Source organism: Podarcis muralis, chromosome 2 (assembly GCF_964188315.1).
Source record: "Podarcis muralis chromosome 2, rPodMur119.hap1.1, whole genome shotgun sequence".
In the NCBI taxonomy this organism is placed as follows: domain Eukaryota; kingdom Metazoa; phylum Chordata; class Lepidosauria; order Squamata; family Lacertidae; genus Podarcis; species Podarcis muralis.
Genome location: NC_135656.1, coordinates 88,140,620 through 88,160,431, shown reverse-complemented (window position 1 = coordinate 88,160,431; position 19,812 = coordinate 88,140,620). Strand labels below are relative to the sequence as shown.

General features: G+C 43.0%; 1 protein-coding gene across 1 annotated transcript in view; it reads right to left on the bottom strand.

Moving 5' to 3' along the window:
• Positions 1-3,416: 3,416 nt before the first annotated feature.
• Positions 3,417-19,812, bottom strand: part of PLXND1 (plexin D1) — a 157,615-nt gene continuing 141,219 nt past the window's right edge. The window contains exons 32-36 of the mRNA XM_028719286.2: positions 15,926-16,089; positions 14,349-14,496; positions 9,947-10,087; positions 9,419-9,493; positions 3,417-6,066 (exon numbers count right to left, since the gene is read on the bottom strand). Coding sequence (XP_028575119.2) covers positions 5,950-6,066; positions 9,419-9,493; positions 9,947-10,087; positions 14,349-14,496; positions 15,926-16,089 — 645 coding nt within the window. The 3' untranslated portion in view covers positions 3,417-5,949. The remainder of the gene's footprint in view (positions 6,067-9,418; positions 9,494-9,946; positions 10,088-14,348; positions 14,497-15,925; positions 16,090-19,812) is intronic.

Below are 19,812 nucleotides of genomic sequence, written 5' to 3'. Positions count from 1 at the left end.
GGAATATGCTGAATTGACTATCAAATTAAGAGGAAAAGATGACAATGAATTTAAGGAAGAATGGAAGATGTTTATTGCATATACTGTATACAGAAGCAATGTACACAGGTTACTACATTAGCAGGGTTTTAAGATAACTTGTAATTTTGTTATGAATGAATAGGGATTTAAATAGGTTAAAAGTTTAACAATAGACATGCAGTATGTTGATACATAATAGAACCAAGGAAGGGATTAAAACAAGGAATCCCCAACCTGCGGCCCTCCAGATGTTTTGGCCTACAACTCCCATGATCCCTAGCTAACAGGACCAGTGGCCAGGGATGATGGGAATCGTAGTCCAAAACATCTGGAGGGCCGAAGGTTGGGGATGCCTGGATTAGAGGGAAGTCAATTTGTTTTGTTGTTTTTATGTTTGCTATTTTTGGAAAATCAGTAAAATGCTACCCCTCCCCCCAAGGAATGCCCTCCAAGTGTCATCTAGTCTACCCACCTGCAATGTAGGCATCTCAACGAAATCATACCTGGCAGATGGCCATCCAACCTCTGCTTGAAAACTTCCAAGGAAGGAGAGACCACCACCTCTCGTGGGAGTCTGTTCCACTGTCAAACAGCTCTTACTGTTGGAAAGTTCTTTCTGATTTTAGTCATAATCTCCCTTCTTGTCACTTGAATTGGTTCGTGTCCTACCCTCCTGAGCAGGAGAAAACAAGCCTGCAGCATCCTCCATGTGACAGCCCTTGAGATATTTGAAGATCGGAATTGTATCTCCTCTGCTTGCAGGGGGAGAAGATCAATATGATGGCTGTTGACTCTACTTGACATGCTCAAGAGTTCCATGAGGGTGAAAGCCTGAGCAGAGACTGCCATGTGAATTATTCCTACCCTTCATCTCTCCAAGGTGCATACAGAAGCCTGTTGTCGCAAAATGGACCCTTGAACACCACGGCAGGACCAAGATCAGCTGGTGCATTCCCCCTCCACACCATCATTTCTACACAGCTGGACACCCAAACAAGATGATCATTTCTGGTCTAAAATAAGTGGGTGGAAGCTTATCTGTCTAACATGTCTGCTAAGGAAGCTGATGTGTCTCTTAAGGATGACCAGATGCAGAGGAGAGGACTCCAAACCTTTAATACTTGTGCAAAGGAATGAATTTCAGCAGGTTTAGCTTTTCCCACATGAACCACTTCACTGGACAATATCCTCTCTTCTATCCCATGTTTGAAGGCATAATGATGACCATAAAGTTGTCATCACAATGCACTGAGTCTCTATGGACCATTGTGTATCTGCACCTCTCAGTTAACAATCCCCAATATCTCAAGAAGTGGTGATGAATGATGTTCCATAAATCCAGTGATTGAAGTGAGAGTAGCAATTCCCACATTAAAAAAAAAAAAGAGCAGTTCTCACTTTATTCTGAGCAAGGCTGGCCCTACCATTAGGTACAAGGAAGTGGCTTTATTGGGCATTTTTATATCACGGAAATGCAGCAAATTTATTAGTCATGTTGTTGTTGTTTGTTGTTGTTGTTGTTGCTGCTGCTGCTGCTGTTGTTTTTCCTGACAGGGACAGTGAGTGATGCTTGTAGAAAGGATTATTTAATGGGCACCAAAATCTCTTAGGTAGCTTTGTGTACCATACAGTTTGACTTGAAGGAGCCACCTTGGACCAGTCCGGTAGCTAACTTTAGATCCAAAACCCTGTGGCCTTTTGTCCACCAAAAGCATATTGTACCACTTAAAGAGTTTTTCTGCCAGATGCCACCACTAACTTTGGGATTTCTAGTGTCATTTTTCTCCTCCAATTCAGCCTTGGTGAATAAGCTGTAGGTAAATCGCCCATGAGAGCCAGTGTGGTGTAGTGGTTAAGAGCGGTAGTCTTGTAATCTGGGGAACCGGGTTCGCGTCTCCGCTCCTCCACATGCAGCTGCTGGGTGACCTTGGGCCAGTCACACTTCTTTGAAGTCTCTCAGCCCCACTTACTTTGTAGGACGCGGGTGGCGCTGTGGGTAAAACCTCAGTGCCTAGGACCTGCCGATCACATGGTCGGCGGTTCGAATCCCCACGGCGGGGTGCGCTCCCGTCGTTCGGTCCCAGCGCCTGCCAACCTAGCAGTTCAAAAGCACCCCCGGGTGCAAGTAGATAAATAGGGACCGCTTACCAGCGGGAAGGTAAACGGCGTTCTGTGTGCTGCGCTGGCTCGCCAGATGCAGCTTGTCACGCTGGCCACATGACCCGGAAGGGTCCTCGGACAGCGCTGACTCCCGGCCTATAGAGTGAGATGAGCGCACAACCCTAGAGTCTGGCAAGACTGGCCCGTACGGGCAGGGGTACCTTTACCTTACCTCTTTAAATCGCCCATGGTTAATTCTCACGTCTATCAATTATACAACCCGTAATTCATTGGGTGCAGTGGTTGGCACACTATTAAATCAAGTTGCCAGACAAGGAAATGGTCAGTTAAATTCTTTACCTGCTGGTAGCACAGGTTAGCAAGAAGAGGCCCTGCAAGATAGCTGAGTGGGGGCAGGCAACCTGCAAAAGGCTGTTGCCAAGAAGTGAAATGTTGAGCCTGAAGCACTAGGAAGGCTAGTCAAGGCTCAGGGTTCACAAAGGGCAGAAGAATGAATAGGGAGTGGATTACAAGGGACAGAAGAAAGGAGAGGCAAGGGAGCTGTGGAGGCTAAAGTAGTGTGGGCCTGAGAGCCTACAGGGTATAAAACCCTCAAGTTCAAACCTGAGACCTCTCTAGTTTTAAGAAAGCAATCTACCAAGCGCCTTCCCCCATTCCCCTTTCCATGGCTAGAAAAAAACACACACCTTGATTTAATTATCAAGGGATTCTCCCAGGGCCTGGTTGTGGCAGACAGTGAAGCCCAAGAGGCAATCTGAACTGATCAGTGAATCTGCTATGTAGTGATGTAGATATATCAAACCAAGGACTGTTCCTCTAGGCATGTTTTTGCATAGGAGCTGGAAGGAGACACAGCATGGCAAGTAATGGTGGTGAGAGCTCCAGAACTTGCCTATTCCTCTACACGATAGTGGTATCTCTGCCTTCTAAGAATCCCTTCTGCTGGACTGAGGGAAGCAGGCAAGGGGAGGGCAAGACACCGGCCTAATCCTGCTTTGGTCCAATTACCCAGACCAATAGCCCACAGTTTAAGAGATTTCCAATTCAGCCTTGTACTACCAGAACCCAAAGCCCTCTTCCTCAAGACTGGAGCAGGTAGCTGGGTTGGTTCTTCTTAAGAGTCCAGTTTAGAAACAGACATATTCCCACATACTTTTTAGTGGCTTTCATCGTGGGTGGGGGTGACTGAAGTTTCATATTGAAGCTGGACACATGACATTCCAGTTGACTTTTGTTCCTCTCCCAAAGTTTTATGAATGGAAACACTCCGACACTAATTTTGATCACCTTGTTTTATTACAAAGATATTTCCCACCAAAGATTCTGCCACTTCCATTAAACAGCAGGTAGGGGAAAAACACACCCACAAAGAACATGACAGAATTAAAAATATATTACAATGGAGTTGGGTTCTGGGCAACAACACCAACCCTCAGCTTCTAGTTTGTAGACAATTCATTTCAATGGTTGTAGCAAATATTTGGACAAAGAATTAAATAATAAAGCATATGCCATGATACACGTATGCTGCCAAGCACATTACTTGGAGCATACATACATACGCACGCACGCACGCACGCACACACACACACACACACACACAAACACTCAGGATATAGTAATATGTGAGGGGGATACAGAGATCGGTCCCTCTGGCCTGGTGGCCTGTCCAGACAGTGGCTTTCTGCAAACCCAATTAAGTGCTGAAACTGTGCTGATGCTTTCCAAAATTACAGCTGTCTGCACTGACTGGGCTAGAAAAAAATCTCTAATCCTGTCTCTGTTTTCCTTCAGCTCTCTCCTCCTCCCCACAACTGGTGGTCCAGCAGACTCTTTTTTCACATTCCTGAGTCAGCCTTCTCAGTATGTGTGTAGCTGGCAGCTCTTCACAGTTCAAAAAAGAAAAGAAAAGAAAAAAGAATTTTGAAGAAAAAAAAAATCTCTTTCTAGGTTAAATGTAGCCCAGCTACATCCTTAAAGTTTCTCTTCTGCAGCCACTTTCTCAGCAAACAGATGTAGATTTCCTCAGTAAGCGTAATCTTCTGCAATTCTGTCTTTTTTTCATGTCTTATATTCCTCTCTATTTTTGCACTGGATAAAATCTGTACTTTTAATATACCAATATATAAAATCCATCATGACATATCGGTTCCCCACATAATATACTACACTATGCATTTCTGATATACTTGACAAAGGAATAGCTACCCATAACAATATTGCAATCGGGGGAAATAAACTGCTCAATTCCTACCCAAGTGATCAAATCTTAGCCTCATAAACTGTGGCAACTCCCCTTTAGACCTTGCCGTGGATGAGGTAGTGTACTTCTTTTTTTAAAGCATTATTTGGCAGTTTGTGACCTTGGCATTCTCAGCAGCATCAGCTGGCTTCAGTGCTCACGGTAAATCTGGATTTTTGTTGTATGCAACAGCCATTGCCTTCAGGCAGCTACCTATTATACTAAAGAGGAATTCAGAGAGAGAGAAAGAGAAAGAGACAAGAGAGCTAGGACTACTGTGTATCTTCCTCACAGTTGAGAAAAAAGAATGCTTCCTAGTGTAGTCAGTGTAAAGGCATACGGGAAACAGTTAAGGGGCTTTATGTTTAAAACCAAATGATACTTTAATGATGCTGGCAAATATGGGATACTGCATTAAAGGATGTTACCTTATGCAAGAAGTTGGAGCAGGAACAGACACTTCTTCTTTTTTTTTTTGCTTTTGTGAAGCTACCAGTGGTCTTGCGTTAAGCCAATTGTGGATTTATGGTGAGCCAAGAGTTCAGCTTTGTACATTCCCTCTAAAATTGTAGGGGGGCAGAACAAAGAGAAGGAAGTGCATCCCTTTGACCCCCGAAGTAATATATATATATATATGTATTTTTCTCCTTCTAGGGAAAAATTATTCCTGGAGACAGATGGGCATTTAGAGGGGAATTTGTCGATTGCAGTTCAGTGTGCATAAACATCTGGGAAGCTTTGGGAAGCGGGAACAGCTGCACTGATTTGTTCTTTTTCAACATTGTCTGCTACACAATAATGATCCCTCCAGCAAGGTAACAGCCACTTCCGTTTGGGGGATAAAGTGCTTTCACATGTCTCATGACTACTTAGGAAGCAACTGCATTGTCTAGCCTGTGAGTTCCCCACCTCTTTTCAGCCTCGGATGAAGATGTGGTTAGGTTTCCGTGTACAGTACAAAAATAAAAGGCACAAAATACGTCTGATGCAGCAGGCTGTGTACAGTAAATGGGTTCCCTGATATTTAAAGTACACAGAAGGGAGAGGGGGCACTGTTTTGCGGGGGGTGGGGAGTCCCCCTGTTGCTCCAAGGGCCTTTTGAAAACCTTCATTCAGTGTTTCCCGAGACGTCTCTCTGCCTTTCTCCAAACCACCTCAGCATTGTCTCCATACCCTGAGCTCTGGTTTACAAGAGTCTCTCTCGGAAAATGGATAAAAGGAAAGACGGCCACTTTGAATACGAGTAGGAGCTCTTCAGAAGGAACTACTACATTTGGCGGCGCAAGTATTGTGCCTCTGTCTGAAAGATCAAATAAATTATGGGTGCCGTGCAGTGCAGATCGCATAAGGGATTTCAAGCTGTTTGGTGGCCAAACCCTCCCGTCGCCTGATGGTTCAAGGAGACTGGCCAGACAGACGCACCATCAAGTTGGTTTCTTTATCATCACATACATACAACAGGCTGCATACTGACACACACAGATACTTTGAAAAGGTGTTCCCTAAAGGACAGTGCACTGTAGAGAAGGCCACTTCTAGACGTGGAGCAAAGTCCAGATTGCCACCTATGCCTCGCTGCAGCATTCGTAAATGTTGTCTTCCATGAGTGCAATCACTTGCTCAAATTTGTGCTGCAGCTGTGTGCGCCTCGTTGTGGGGTTGGAGTCCAGCGCATTCACTATCTGTGGGAAGAGGGATTGAAAGGAAGAAAAACAACAACACCAAGATTTGAGATTGCAGGGTTTGAGATCCTTGCATTCCGCCAGTGCAATCCCATGCATACTCGGGAGTAAGCGCCGCTGAGTTTAATGGGGCTTATCCTCCGGAAAGTGTTGCAGGACTTCCAACAAATAATGCTTTCCCTTCCAAATAATTTCAAGAGCCTAAATCACACATCTGTTTAAGTCCATCTATTCCCTCCTCTCCCACGGCAACATTTCCCATAATTTCGATTCTCCACCATTCACCCTCATTTTACCCTCTTCCACATCATTTAACACCCTAATTCCTAAATACTCTACTCTTTAGGGAAGGGTGTTGTGTAACAGAGCTATCGTTCTCGGTTTAAGCTCAGCCTCTTGTCTCGCTATTTTGTGAACAGCATACTGCCACTTGATTGCAAACCAGGGTTTGTAACCCTGGTTTGAATGCCTGTATTAGAGCATAAACCACAGTTTCATAGAAGTAATGGAAAACTGTAATTCTACAAATCCTTGATGTATTGCATTGCCAATGATAGTCACACTTGGAGGAGACCCACTAAAATAAATTGCTTTCACTGGGTCTACTCTGAGAATGACTAATGGATTTCACCCATAGCATTTGAATTTCATCCTCGTACTGTAGTTCTCATAGCTTTCACCCATATTGCGATATACAGATTCTTGCCAATGATAAGTGAATACATTTAGGAACTGAATCATAGGTGTGTGAGTTATGTGACTTAATAAAACAGCCCCCCTGTCCGCCAAACATTTTATGCTTATTACTATTTTTGTAGAAAAGCTACACCATGTTTTACTTGTTTAATACAATTGTTTTGCATTATTAATTTGCATGACCTCTCTTAGGCAAGGGAGGAATTCAACATCTCACTAATGCAAGTCTTCTGTCAGGGAAAGCATTTCAGCTTGTGAGACTAAACGACCCCTTCTCTCCCCCCCCCCCCCGCCTGCTGTTCTGGGGGTTCTCCTGACTCCTGCAAGCCAATTTTGGGGTGCATGGGAGGGAGGAGGGAAGAACAGTGCCATTGCACAAGTGGAAGTCCTTGTGCAGGGCTTCTGCTGGCAGACTCCTTACCTGAATAACACCCAATATGTTTGAAATACATACAATGTTTGAAATCACTGCATATTAAATTGCTTTGGCCCTAATTGACTTGTAAGATAGGCTTGTTGTTTTTAATATCCACGCAATGTAGTCTCTTCTTGAGGTATCATTCCCTCAAAACCCACTAAACTTTGTGAATACGTAACTGCTGAACATGTCCCTAATATGACTTTCTTTAATACATTGGACTTGCGACTTTGGGTTTGAGGTTTCTCTGAGTTGGTGTGTTAATGGCCATTTAACATTGTGACAAGCAAGGTTATCTCCTGAGCAGTTAGAGTAACACCAGGATCTGTTTGTTTCTAAACATAATTAGAATTGTTCCAAGGTGCAATATGTTTCACATCCACAATGAATCTCATCTGTCATCATTGTGCTTGACATTCTGTTTGTACGGATTGCTTCTCATTTTTTGGATTATACAATATCCTGAATGAATTTGTTTTATCTTTAAATGTTGCCTCTGATGTCTTCATATAATTTATGACAAAGTTCAGAAAATTGTGCCAGTATATCATATCATATCATAAAAAGGGACAGGGACCTAGCAAACCACTTCCCAAACACTAACCCAAGTGGGATTTGGGCTCTCTACCCATTTGGCTGCTTAATGTGGGAAGATGGCAAAATTGTCACCCTGCACACTGCCCAACCTTGTCATTGTTCAAATAACATAGCAACAGCAGGTGTGCTTAGATACAAATGCTATAAAATTATAACTCTCTGGTACACAGCTGAACAGTTGTGTGCTTCCAACTGAATAAAAACAACATCTCCCGATTTTGGATAAAGTTTTGATCACATATCTCAACCTTTGCTATGAAATTCTGATGTGCAGGAATTGCAACTGGATGGAAATTTCAGTTGGTGGTAGTAAGGTTTTAATTTAAGAAGTGCTCTAATTACACTAGGTTTATTTTTGTGTGTGTGGGAGCTCCATTGTCCTTTAAAAACCCATTTGTGGATGTTTAAGACAGAAAAAGCTGGCATTTGAAGCAAACTGCTTGACAATGGTTGGTTGGTGTTTTTTAACCAGCAGTAACACAGGTCTGCTAGAAAAAGAAGCAACAAGAAGAAGAAGAAGAAGAAGCTGTGCAATATAAATTCAGCACCTTCACCAAATGCTTAGGACCCTAAGGGCACAGCACAGAATCACAAAAGCTGGAAGCCTGAGCAAGGTCTGCTTCCTGCGACCTTCTTTGTTTTAGAGCTGCGATCCACTAGGCGAATTATTAAAAGTCATTAACTCCTTTTAGAGTTGATTAATGCATGCTGAGATATGGCCTTACTGTATCTGGACTAAGTTTGTGAATCAGTCATATGGCTGGCGTCACTGTGCATCTAGATCAGGGATGGGGAACCTCTGGCCTGTGGCTCCCCCACAAGGCCAGCTTTCCCAGTACTGAGGTGGGTGTGGCTTGGCAGAAATGGCCTTGTGGGCCAAATGGGGGAGCCACAGGCCACATCACATGTTGTGATTCCTGCATTGCAGGGGATACATTCCAACTCTACAATTCTATGATCCACCCTGGCATTGACTGGAAGCTGTGGGTAGAGAAATGCTGCCTTGTATTATCTCTGCCATGCTTAGGAGCTCAGATTGGGAGATAAAATCCCTCTGCTTGCTCTTTACAGATCTTTCTAGATACTCCCATCCCATGGCCTGGAGTGGGCTGCAAATGCTGAACACTTGTGTATGCATGGATGATTGTGTGCCTGTGTGTGAAAGTGTGTGGCTGCCGGCATGTGTGTGAGAGACACAGAAAGGGAGAGTGTGCGGTGTGCCTGCATGCCTGGTGCATGTGTTTGTGACATTGGGGAGAGGGGAAATAAAAGTATGTGCTTTTTCTTTTGAGAGGTTGCATTTACCCCTGTCCCACCACTGCAATGTGTGCCGTAGAAGGTTGGCCAAATCTGAATTCAGCACTTAGGCTCAAATTGGTTCTCCATCTCTGGTCTGCATCACTGACACAATAAGAAAAATCTTTCTGATAGCTGGTTGTCAGTGACTTGATAAGACCATGCACTGAAGAACAAGGATCTGGACTTGCAGTAAAGCTTCAGTGCAGAGGGCACGTGTTGAAATTTCATACGACTGTTTCAACCATCCGTGCAAACAGAGCCTGTTTGCATTCAACCTGGGTCAACAGCACAAGGTCATGTAAATTGGCAACTAAAAGGGAAACAGCGAAGAAAGATGCTTACCTGATTGCGGTATCTCTTGGCATATTTGTAAATTTCAGTCATGGCAACATTGGTGTTAAACTCATTCCGATATTTCTTCATAAAGGATAAAACAAACAGGGGGAGACTATTAATCAACATACACAAAATGATATCCATCCTGTTTGACGGAAATCAATTACACTAAAATGGTACTTGGATTTCATTGCGCTGTAAGCTAACATCAGCATATTTGAACTCTGGTTCTCTTCTAAGTTAGTTAATTAATATGTGACATACATAACTTCAGAGTTGCAGGAGGAAAAAAATGAAACCAAGGTCAATCTCTTGATTTATACTTGCTTTGGCTCACACATGGATTTGTTTGATCCTCCATGTTACTCTAAATAATATCACTTAGCATCTTTTGGCTACAGAACTTAAAAATATCTTTATGTAGATTTGAAGTCAATGTTCTATATATTGGACATGACTAAAAACATTTGCTCCCACAATATGGGATGCTGATGTCATAAGCTATTGCTCTGAGTGGCAGAGCTGATTTCTTACCCTGGATTCCTCTGCCAAGTGTGCATTCATTTCCTGTTCACTGAGAGGTGGCATATCATGGATCTGTTTGTAATACCTCTGCACTATTTTTCTATACTCCGGAATCTCCTTGGCGTACAGCAGTTTATTTGTAGGCGAGTCCTAGAGAGAGAAGAACAGGAAGAATCCATTATTTCACTGACTTAATGATTAGTTCCCTTGCTATCTGATCCTTAGTGGGCATAATATTGGCATCAGTTTAAGAACAGAATATACAACCTTAAGGAAGAAACTTAATTATATGCACCTTGCCCTTTAAAACAGAGACATGCAATAGCACATTCAAGGCATGAGGTTGTATCCAACAAAGTCCTCCTGTTACCTCAATGATTTTCACCTGCACAACAAGACTTCCTCTCCTTGCATGCCTCCCTCTCTGCCCTCCCCGAGTCTGTTTCCGAAGTTCCTCCAATCCTCCAGAGTAGATTGTGTGTGTGTGTGACTGGGGAGACATGGGGGAAGTCCCAGTGTGCTAGTGGGATGGCTTCACTGGATAAAACCCATTGAAACCACTGTATTGGTAAATACAATGTAACTGTGCATGTATATTGCAGTGTGTAATACATGTAATTAACCAGGATCATTTGCTGACATGTGTACCTGCAACAGCAAATGCCAAAGCTGTCCGGCTTCTAGATGACCCACCAGAAGCTTCATGTGGAAGGGCTAAAGAGCTTATGTTATCAACATATTGCCAACATTACACAGAAACTGGGTTTGCCTCTCACTATTTGCCAATACTGCAAGGAGGAGTAAGGGCATTTACACTGCCTTAGTTAGATCTGTAAAAATGCAAGTGAAGCTGCCCACATTAAAAACTGACCAGCCGCATCAGTCTCCAGCTCTGTTTCTTAGCTCAATCCACCAGTGTTCCTACTTACTGTGGATTAAAAAAAGAAAGAAAAGAACTTTAAGACCCCATGAAATGAGGGGTCAGGGTCCTTTAGATAAGTCTAGTGAGGTACTTGACTGAAGTTAGCAGCTTTTAAATCATTGGGGTGGGGAGAACTGGGTCCAGTAAAATAATGACGTATTATGAACACATGTCACTGTATTTTGATGCATGGGGTTTATTTCCCCCACTTTACTCCACAATGCCGCCTTTTATGCTGTTGTATTCTTTGAAACCATTTCCATCTGCTGTCTGACCCCAGCCGACCCGTTTTCTGTCCTGACTTAGGGTTTGACAAGGAAAAACTGTAGATGTTTCATAACAGATGCAAAAATGTTCAGAAACCCAAACATACACAACCGACACATCTCATTACAATGTCACCTCGTGTTAATCTCTCTGGGCAAAGCGGTTCCCAGTGTGCAAAGGGGAATGCTCAGCTGCAGTGGTTTGCATGGGCCCTCTCTGCACTGCAGCTCTGCTGTGCATTCACTGCAGACGGGCCAGCATTGAGACGTATGTGATTTACAACATTCCCTAATAAAATTTATTTATGCTAGAAAGTTTCAAATGTCAACACCAAACTCAGCAGAGTCATAAAGAGAACAATATAACACACACACACACACACACACCCTTCCTGCTTTAGAGATTGATCTTGCTCCTGAAGCTTGCTCCTAAAAATATGGGAACTCATAAGGCCATATACTACTTGGCACAGCCTTTATCCTGCTAGAACTGCCTCATATAAATATATATTTTTAGGAGCAAGCTTCAGGAGCAAGATCAAAGTCTGTGCCAAGTAGTATATGGCCTTATGAGTTCCCATGATACAGTTTTGTGTCCTGACTGCACAGCTTGCAACTCTCTCCTCCTGGAACAGGACAAGTGAGCTAGATCAGAATATCTTTATCATTACTGCATTACTATGCTTTAGCCTCAAACTTTCGCACTATAACTTGTTTTGCAGATATCCGCAGCTAAACATGGCACATACACAAAGAGGGGTTTCCTGCTGCATGGTTCCTATTGTTGACGGTTTCCTTCATAACCATGTAAGAATCTCTCATGAATAAACGGTGGTCTAAATCCGTTCCACCACCAGCAGAGCGATCGTTTATTATTACAGTGATAAGGCCTGAGAAGAATATATAGGAAGAATCTCTAAAAGAGCCTAGAGACTTTTGAGTCTATTCCAGCCTGGATTCTGCGAGCTATCAATCTGCTTAACTGGACACTAAGCTCCTTTTAAAACATGAGCCAATTGGTCAGGCAGTCTCTCTAGGAAAATGGGGACACTCTCTCGACTTCTCAAGGACAAAACAGTGTAAGTAACAAAAAAGAGAGGATGATGATGTATTAAAAAATGAGAGGATCAAAGCCCACTGCTGAGCATATAAAGGAAGTACATATACAAGATGGTCCCATTTGGTTCTATTCTGGCTAAAATGTGGAACAATGCCAAACAGGCCTTTGTTATAATTAATGGTTGTAAAACTCAGAGATGCATCCCATAAATCAGCTTCAGGCTTCCTGTGGTTAGGAAGCTTCCTGGATTCCATTAGAATACGGTACATAACATCTACCTACTTAGACAAGAAACAAGGAGAGAGTGGAGTACGTATGTTTCCCCCACCCCTTATTTCCAAGAGATCTAGCATTGGTATGATATATATTGATTCCCAAATTACTGCTTCTGCCTTATCTCCCCCCCCCCCCACATGATTATTTTTTAAAAAAGAAATTATAATACAATAAGGGAAACTAAGCTAAATAAAAACAAAAAGAAAATACAGAGTCCTGTCTCAAAAGTAGCTCTTAGCCTTTGTCACACACAGAGTGGTGGACCCTCCCAGCTCTCACCTGGGAGCTTCCCGTTCTTTTCCCAGTCTCTCACCTTGGGGGATCTTCCTTTCCCTGCCACTGACTTATCTTTGTGAAAGAATTTAGGCCGGCAGGAGGCAAACAAGAGATTTCCAAAAGGGTGCCATGACTGTTAAAGTGTCTTTAGCACAAAGTATCAATCATCCTAACAAAGAGAGGTTCATTTTTGTCACAACCTTTGTAAGGAATTTGGCATAAAAAAAGACAATTTGCCACACCAAACTGTGGTGTTCTTTATTTCAACAGAGTGGAAATAATTTTAAGTCAACACTTCAACCTGAAACTCCACTTTTAGTGTTGCTTGTTCAAACTACAAAATGCTGAGATGACCTTGGAATACCAGAAATATCACACTTAAACAAGGTCTGCCACTTCCAATGCACAAACTGGCATACAATGCTGGGATTTCTGGGTACCATAATCTAAGAGTTGCCATGGAAAAGTCCCCGTTATCTCCATGTGTTACAACATGTCAGGATAAGGCATCTTCAGATGACTGTACTGTGCTGGTAGGTTCAGGTGATCTTTCAGATATTCTGGTCCCATACTGTACAAGGCAGCACCCTCAGCTTGGGCCAGGAAGCAAACAGGATATCATTGCTCTATGGTCAAAAGACTGGGCTCCTGTCAGCAACAGTTTTGCATTTTGCACCAATGGAAGCTCCCGGACACTATTCAAGGGCAATATAGTAGCTTAATCTTGAAGAGACATATGCATGTGTAACTGTGGCAAGAACACCCTTCTACAATATACGCTTATCACATTTATAAATTTTAAATTTATTGTTGTACATTGTTTTAAATGTTTGTTTTCCTTCTGGGATTGTACCCCCAAGTGTGTTTTATAAGCTTGTCTCTGACCGCAATAAATTATCTATATATCTATATAGTCTCACTGACAGACTGACTGACAGACAGAATAGTCTATAGTTAGCAAACCAAAGATGAGCAAAAGGAACTCCTGTACACAACCACCTGTTTATCCAGAAACACTCCCAAAATGTGTAGCTGCCAAACCTGCTCTCTTATCCCAGGCCAAGCAAGAAGCCTGAAAAGGGGTTGATCCATGTTTACTCTCCTAAGCTACAGTCTATTTTTGAGTTGCCCCATTGGCAGGAACCTATGGCAGGATTGTGCCCTTACATGTACTTGCTGAAGCAGTCTCAAATTCCAGGCTGCCAATGGCCATGCAGCTCCACTGCTTTTTACCCCACAGCAGATCTCAGGTCTTTCGGTGACAAAGCTGACCTGTCTGCTGCAGGAGCTGATCACTCAAAAAGTGTTTAAAATGTCTGGATGGCAATTCATTTGAGCGGTATGAGCCGGACAATTTATCATGAGTGATTTGTGCCATTAGCACTGCTGTACTGATAACACATCTGACACAGCTACATTTAATAACAATGAAATGGAAGAAAGCTTAAAGTGCCATCATATAATTCTCATTTTGCCGGCTGCCCACAATGGCCAGATTCATTCCCCTAGTATTCTTGGCTAAGCCGACACTAGCTGCATTGCAAACAAACAGAAAGGAAATATTTGTGAGGAAAGCAAAGGAAAAAGAAGTCCTTATTGGCAGTAATGTACCTTGCCCAATTGCAGGTCAGAGATGGAACAGGCATCGATAAAGGCCTGGGCTATTACAGAAAGGCAGGCATCTATGTGGTCCGTTTTGTCGATGTCAAAAACAAACTGGGGGTTCTTCAGAATGTTGACCCAAAACCTCAGAGGTAGGCTGCAAAATAGATGTAAATGGTTATCATTCTCTCATCTCTCCATTACAGCGTAATGGAAACAACTTAGGTCTATGGGAGTACAGTGGTACCTTGGGTTACATACGCTTTGGGTTACATACATTTCAGGTTACAGACTCCATTAACCCAGAAATAGTACCTCAGGTTAAGAACTTTGTTTCAGGATGAGAACAGAAATCGTGCTCCAGTGGTGCAGCAGCAGCAGCAGCAGGAGGCCCCATTAGCTAAAGTGGTGCTTCAGGTTAAGAACAATTTCAGGTTAAGAATGGACCCCCAGAACGAATTAAATACTTAACCCGAGGTACCACTGTATTAAAATATAAACTGCTGAATCTGAATAGTGCAGTAGGGTTCTGGATTGATGTATGATATCATCTGACCGTCATGCTTTCTTCCTGGATTCTAATTTTCCTGTGTTTATGAAAACACAGGTTATTTATCTGCTGACAGTTATTTCAATGTTAGCAGAGGTTGCTCCATTACTGCTCAGAAAATGACGTGGAAAGAAACTGCTGTGGCATGGAGAGAAGGAGCACAAGATTCAGTGAATACTCCTCCCTTCAAACATATAGGGTGCTATGGGTCATTAATCTCTTGGCTTTTCAGCCCAAACTGCTGACACGGTTGTCAAAAAACATGGGTGTATCTGCCCCTGAAGAGCTTTGCTATGAGTACCTACTTATTTAGGAGAGATACTGTATAACTAATTGGGAGTGGGAGAGAACCCTATTGATCACTGCCAAATGGTTTATGTTACCTATAAACCAACAGAGTCTGTTCTTCAGCTTTGACAAGTCTGTTTACAGTTGTCCTCAAATACAGTGAATCTGTAGAGCTCTCTGCATTTGCACAAATATTTGTGGTAGCCTATATTTATATGAAAACTTGCTGACACTCAATTTTGATTTATTTTTGAGCTGGAATGGTTGTTTCCCCTGCGACAACTTGAAAGGCATCTCTTTAATATTCTCTGAGGAGGATATACGTTCCACTGCTGAGCAGACCTGAAGCTATTTTCTGTTCCCTTGCCATTTCCCGCCATTTCCTTTTCTGTATATGCTGTCTCCTGAGAAACTACAATGGAAATCAACGAGATGTGCTCAACCATAAGCATACTTATAATTACAGGAAGTTCTCCCCTTTTGTTTATTTATTCCGATCAGGCTGTCTTGCACCTCAGATGTTGCACACATAAAATGTCTGTTGCCCGCTTAGTATGATTTACTCCATGCCCTCTCCTCCTCAATCTTTCTGGGTCTGGACACTTAAGTATTCCAGCCCCCTCACTGCATATTCTTATTAATAATTCTAGTGATAAATAATATAAGCCATGGTTATTTTGAAATACAAGGTTTTTTTTAGAAGTATGTGTTCATTCAAGGCAAAAGGATTGAAAATTCTATTCCCAACCTGTTTGTTTTCCAAATGTGCAATGTGTCTGGGTCAGAGATCCCTCTCTTTTCTGCTTGCTCTTCCAGGAAATCAAAGAAATACTTGATAGCCAGAGGAGGTTTGTCATCTCGGAAACTCAGAATGGCTTTGAATAAGTCATCCAGGAATTTTTGTAGTGTGCCCTCAAAAAAGAAGAACATTCAAGTTGGTTTAAGAAAGCGGCAACTGTGGTGGCAAAGATGCTGATGAGATATGACTATTTCTTTTTAAAACTAAATTGAAGAAATCTTGCTATAGAACGATTGAAGAATGAGGCAAAAATAAGAGCCTGGAATGGAGGACGGGTTAATTCTGTGCACTGTGATATAATTAGCTTTAGTTTGCATTTAATCTCTCTTGGCACGGAGAATCTCCTTCTCTGTTGCTGGAATCCAAGAGCACATCTGTGATTGTTCTGTGTGGTAAACAGTGGGAAAAGCTACAGACCCCTGGCAACTCTTATGATCTCTCCTCCAATTATGAATCACAAAGCACTGGAATTACAGGCTGGCTTAAAGCCAAGCTCTGTGTCCAAGTCTGTTAAGAGCAATGGTCTGATGTTGTAAGTCGAGTTTCTCAATGCAAACTGGACGGTTCTTCTCCACTGCTGCATCAGGCACTCCTAGGCTGCCTCAGACTCCATTGAGGTTTAGCACTTTATCTGACACCCCAACATGTGAAATCCTTGCGGACTTTAAGAACTACAGTCCTATTTCCCATAGTGTTCAGGTCCCATTTAAGCGACAAAACAAGAAGCAGAATTAATGACATGCGAGTGCTTGAAAGCTCCACTTGTGTCACCGGTATTTTGAGAACTACACTGTGAATAATGTAAGTTAGTAAGAAACAGCAAATTAAGCTTTTCTCTCATGTTATAGTCCAGCCTTGCAAATATCCACATACCTTTTTTCTTTACTAATCTGCCTGCCCAATCCATATATCCTTATGTTAAGTCATTTGTTAGTATGTGGAAGACCTAACTAAGTGTTATACGCACTACTATTACATGCATAGTAGTATATATATAGTGTTTGTGTGTGTATATATATATATATATATATATATATATATATATATATAATATATATATGCTTTCGTAGATTTTCACGGGTACAGGAATGCAGGTTTTGGTGTCCTCGGGTGTCTTCCCGTGTAAAAGTTGGGGTGTCTAGGCGACGTTTCGACGAGGTCTCACTCGTCATCTTCAGGCTGGTGCTTTCGGCTTCTTGTTACTGGAACAGAGTAGGATCTCAGTGTTTGAGTTCCTATAAATACTGTTGAGGGGTGTGGTGTATAGCCTCCAATGTTCTGGGCAGAGAGGAAGTTCCCAGGCTAGTGTGCCTTTTCTTCTTTTGTTCCTTAATTGCTTGAGGGATATCTTGAGTGATTTCTTGAGTGATATCCTGAGTACCACTTAGGTGGGTCATTAGGTATGGATTAGTTGCTAAAGCCTTTGTGTCTTGACCTCTTGAACTTTGTGAAGAGTTTTTCTGAGAAGATGGCTGTACTGCATTTAGTTGTGCTCTGGCTTGGCTTCGTGTATAGGGGCGAGCTGTGGTTTTGTGGCCTGTGCCAGCCAGATCTGTGTAGGGATTGCAGGGGGGTGCAGCATCCGGAGGTGCCACCATGGTTTGGCTACTGGATGGTGTCTGTAATTTATCTGTGGAGAGGGTCTGGGTTTGGGTCTGGTGTGGTTGATTGGTGATGGCGTTCTGTGTGCCTCTGGATCTGGTGTCAGTTTTTGTGGGGAGGGCTAATTTCCAGATGTCTGGCAAGCGGGATGTGTCGTCACGCTTGTTCATGTTGTGAGGGTGTTTCTCTATCTCGATGGCTTCCATGATTATTCTCTTGTGGTGATGTTCCATGTTAGAGAGCAATTTGGAATCTGCAAAATTAATTTCGTGTCCTGTTTCTTTCATGTGTTGGAAAAGAGAGGAAGTTTTTTCTTCTTTTTTGACGGCATTCTTGTGTTCTGCGATACGTGCATTTATTCGTCTGTTTGTTTGTCCAATGTACGTGGCTGGGCAGACTTTGCAGGGTATTTCATAGACCCCTTGGTTTTCCAACTGGATTTTATCCTTGGGGTTTCTGAGGATATTGGCTATTTTTTGGTTGGCGCAAAAGGCTGTTTTGATATTGTGTTTATGGAGGATTTTGCTAATTTTATCTGTAGTGCCCTTGATATAAGGAAGGAGGGCCATGCCATTGTTTTCTTCTGTGTCTTGGTTTTTGGGGGGTGTTTCTTTTTGGATTAGCTTCGTAACCCTGTTTTGCTGGTATCCATTGGCAATTAACACATTTGAGAGATTCTGTAACTCAGTTGTCAAGTGGTCTTTGTCAGCCAGGCGTTTGGTTCTGGAGATGAGAGTCTTGGCTACGGAGTTTATTTGTGCAGGGTGGTGGTGTGATTGTGCATGTAAGTAGCGGTTGGTGTGTGTTTTTTTCCGGTAGATAGTGTGTCCTAGGGAGCCATCAGGTTTTTTGTAGATTAGGACGTCAAGGAAGGGAAGTTGGTTGTTGGCTTCTATTTCCATAGTGAATTGTATTTTGGGGTGTAGGCTGTTGAGATGTGTGAGGAAGCTGTCCAGTTTTTCCTTCCCGTGTGGCCAAATTACAAAGGTGTCGTCAACATATCTGAGCCAAAGTTTGGGTTTGTGTTCTGACTTGTCTAAAGCATTGGTTTCAAAGTGTTCCATGTACAGGTTTGCGATGACCGGTGAGAGGGGTGATCCCATAGCTCGCCCCTATACACGAAGCCAAGCCAGAGCACAACTAAATGCAGTACAGCCATCTTCTCAGAAAAACTCTTCACAAAGTTCAAGAGGTCAAGACACAAAGGCTTTAGCAACTAATCCATACCTAATGACCCACCTAAGTGGTACTCAGGATATCACTCAAGAAATCACTCAAGATATCCCTCAAGCAATTAAGGAACAAAAGAAGAAAAGGCACACTAGCCTGGGAACTTCCTCTCTGCCCAGAACATTGGAGGCTATACACCACACCCCTCAACAGTATTTATAGGAACTCAAACACTGAGATCCTGCTCTGTTCCAGTAACAAGAAGCCGAAAGCACCAGCCTGAAGATGACGAGTGAGACCTCGTCGAAACGTCGCCTAGACACCCCAACTTTTACACGGGAAGACACCCGAGGACACCAAAACCTGCATATATATATATATATATATAGCATAGGGACGCGGGTGGCGCTGTGGGTTAAAGCCTCAGTGCCTAGGACTTGCCGATCGAAAGGTCGGCGGTTCGAATCCCCGCGGCAGGGTGCGCTCCCGTTGCTCGGTCCCAGCGCCTGCCAACCTAGCAGTTCGAAAGCACCCCCGGGTGCAAGTAGATAAATAGGGACCGCTTACTAGCGGGAAGGTAAACGCCGTTCCGTGTGCTGCGCTGGCTCGCCAGATGCAGCTTGTCATGCTGGCCACGTGACCCGGAAGTGTCTGCGGACAGCGCTCGCCCCCGGCCTATAGAGTGAGATGGGCGCACAACCCTAGAGTCTGGCAAGACTGGCCCGTACGGGCAGGGGTACCTTTACCTTTACCTATTACATGCATTGCAGGAGTACCATCATGGTTCCTTCCAACTCTACAATTCCATGATTCCATGTGATCGTCACTTCTAATCAACAAACATACTTTTCAAGGAGCTGATTTGAAGCAGAGAGGGGTGTGAAGCAGAGAGGGGTGGGTGCCCTTCCTTTTCCTCAACTACTGATTTTCACTATCACAACTATTTTTATTTATTCAAAATTTATAAGCCACTCTTTTGGGGTTTTGTTTATTTAAAAGAACAAACTTCACAAATTAGTATCTTGAAACCCATGATGGAAAGGTGGCTGAGTGAGTGTGAATTA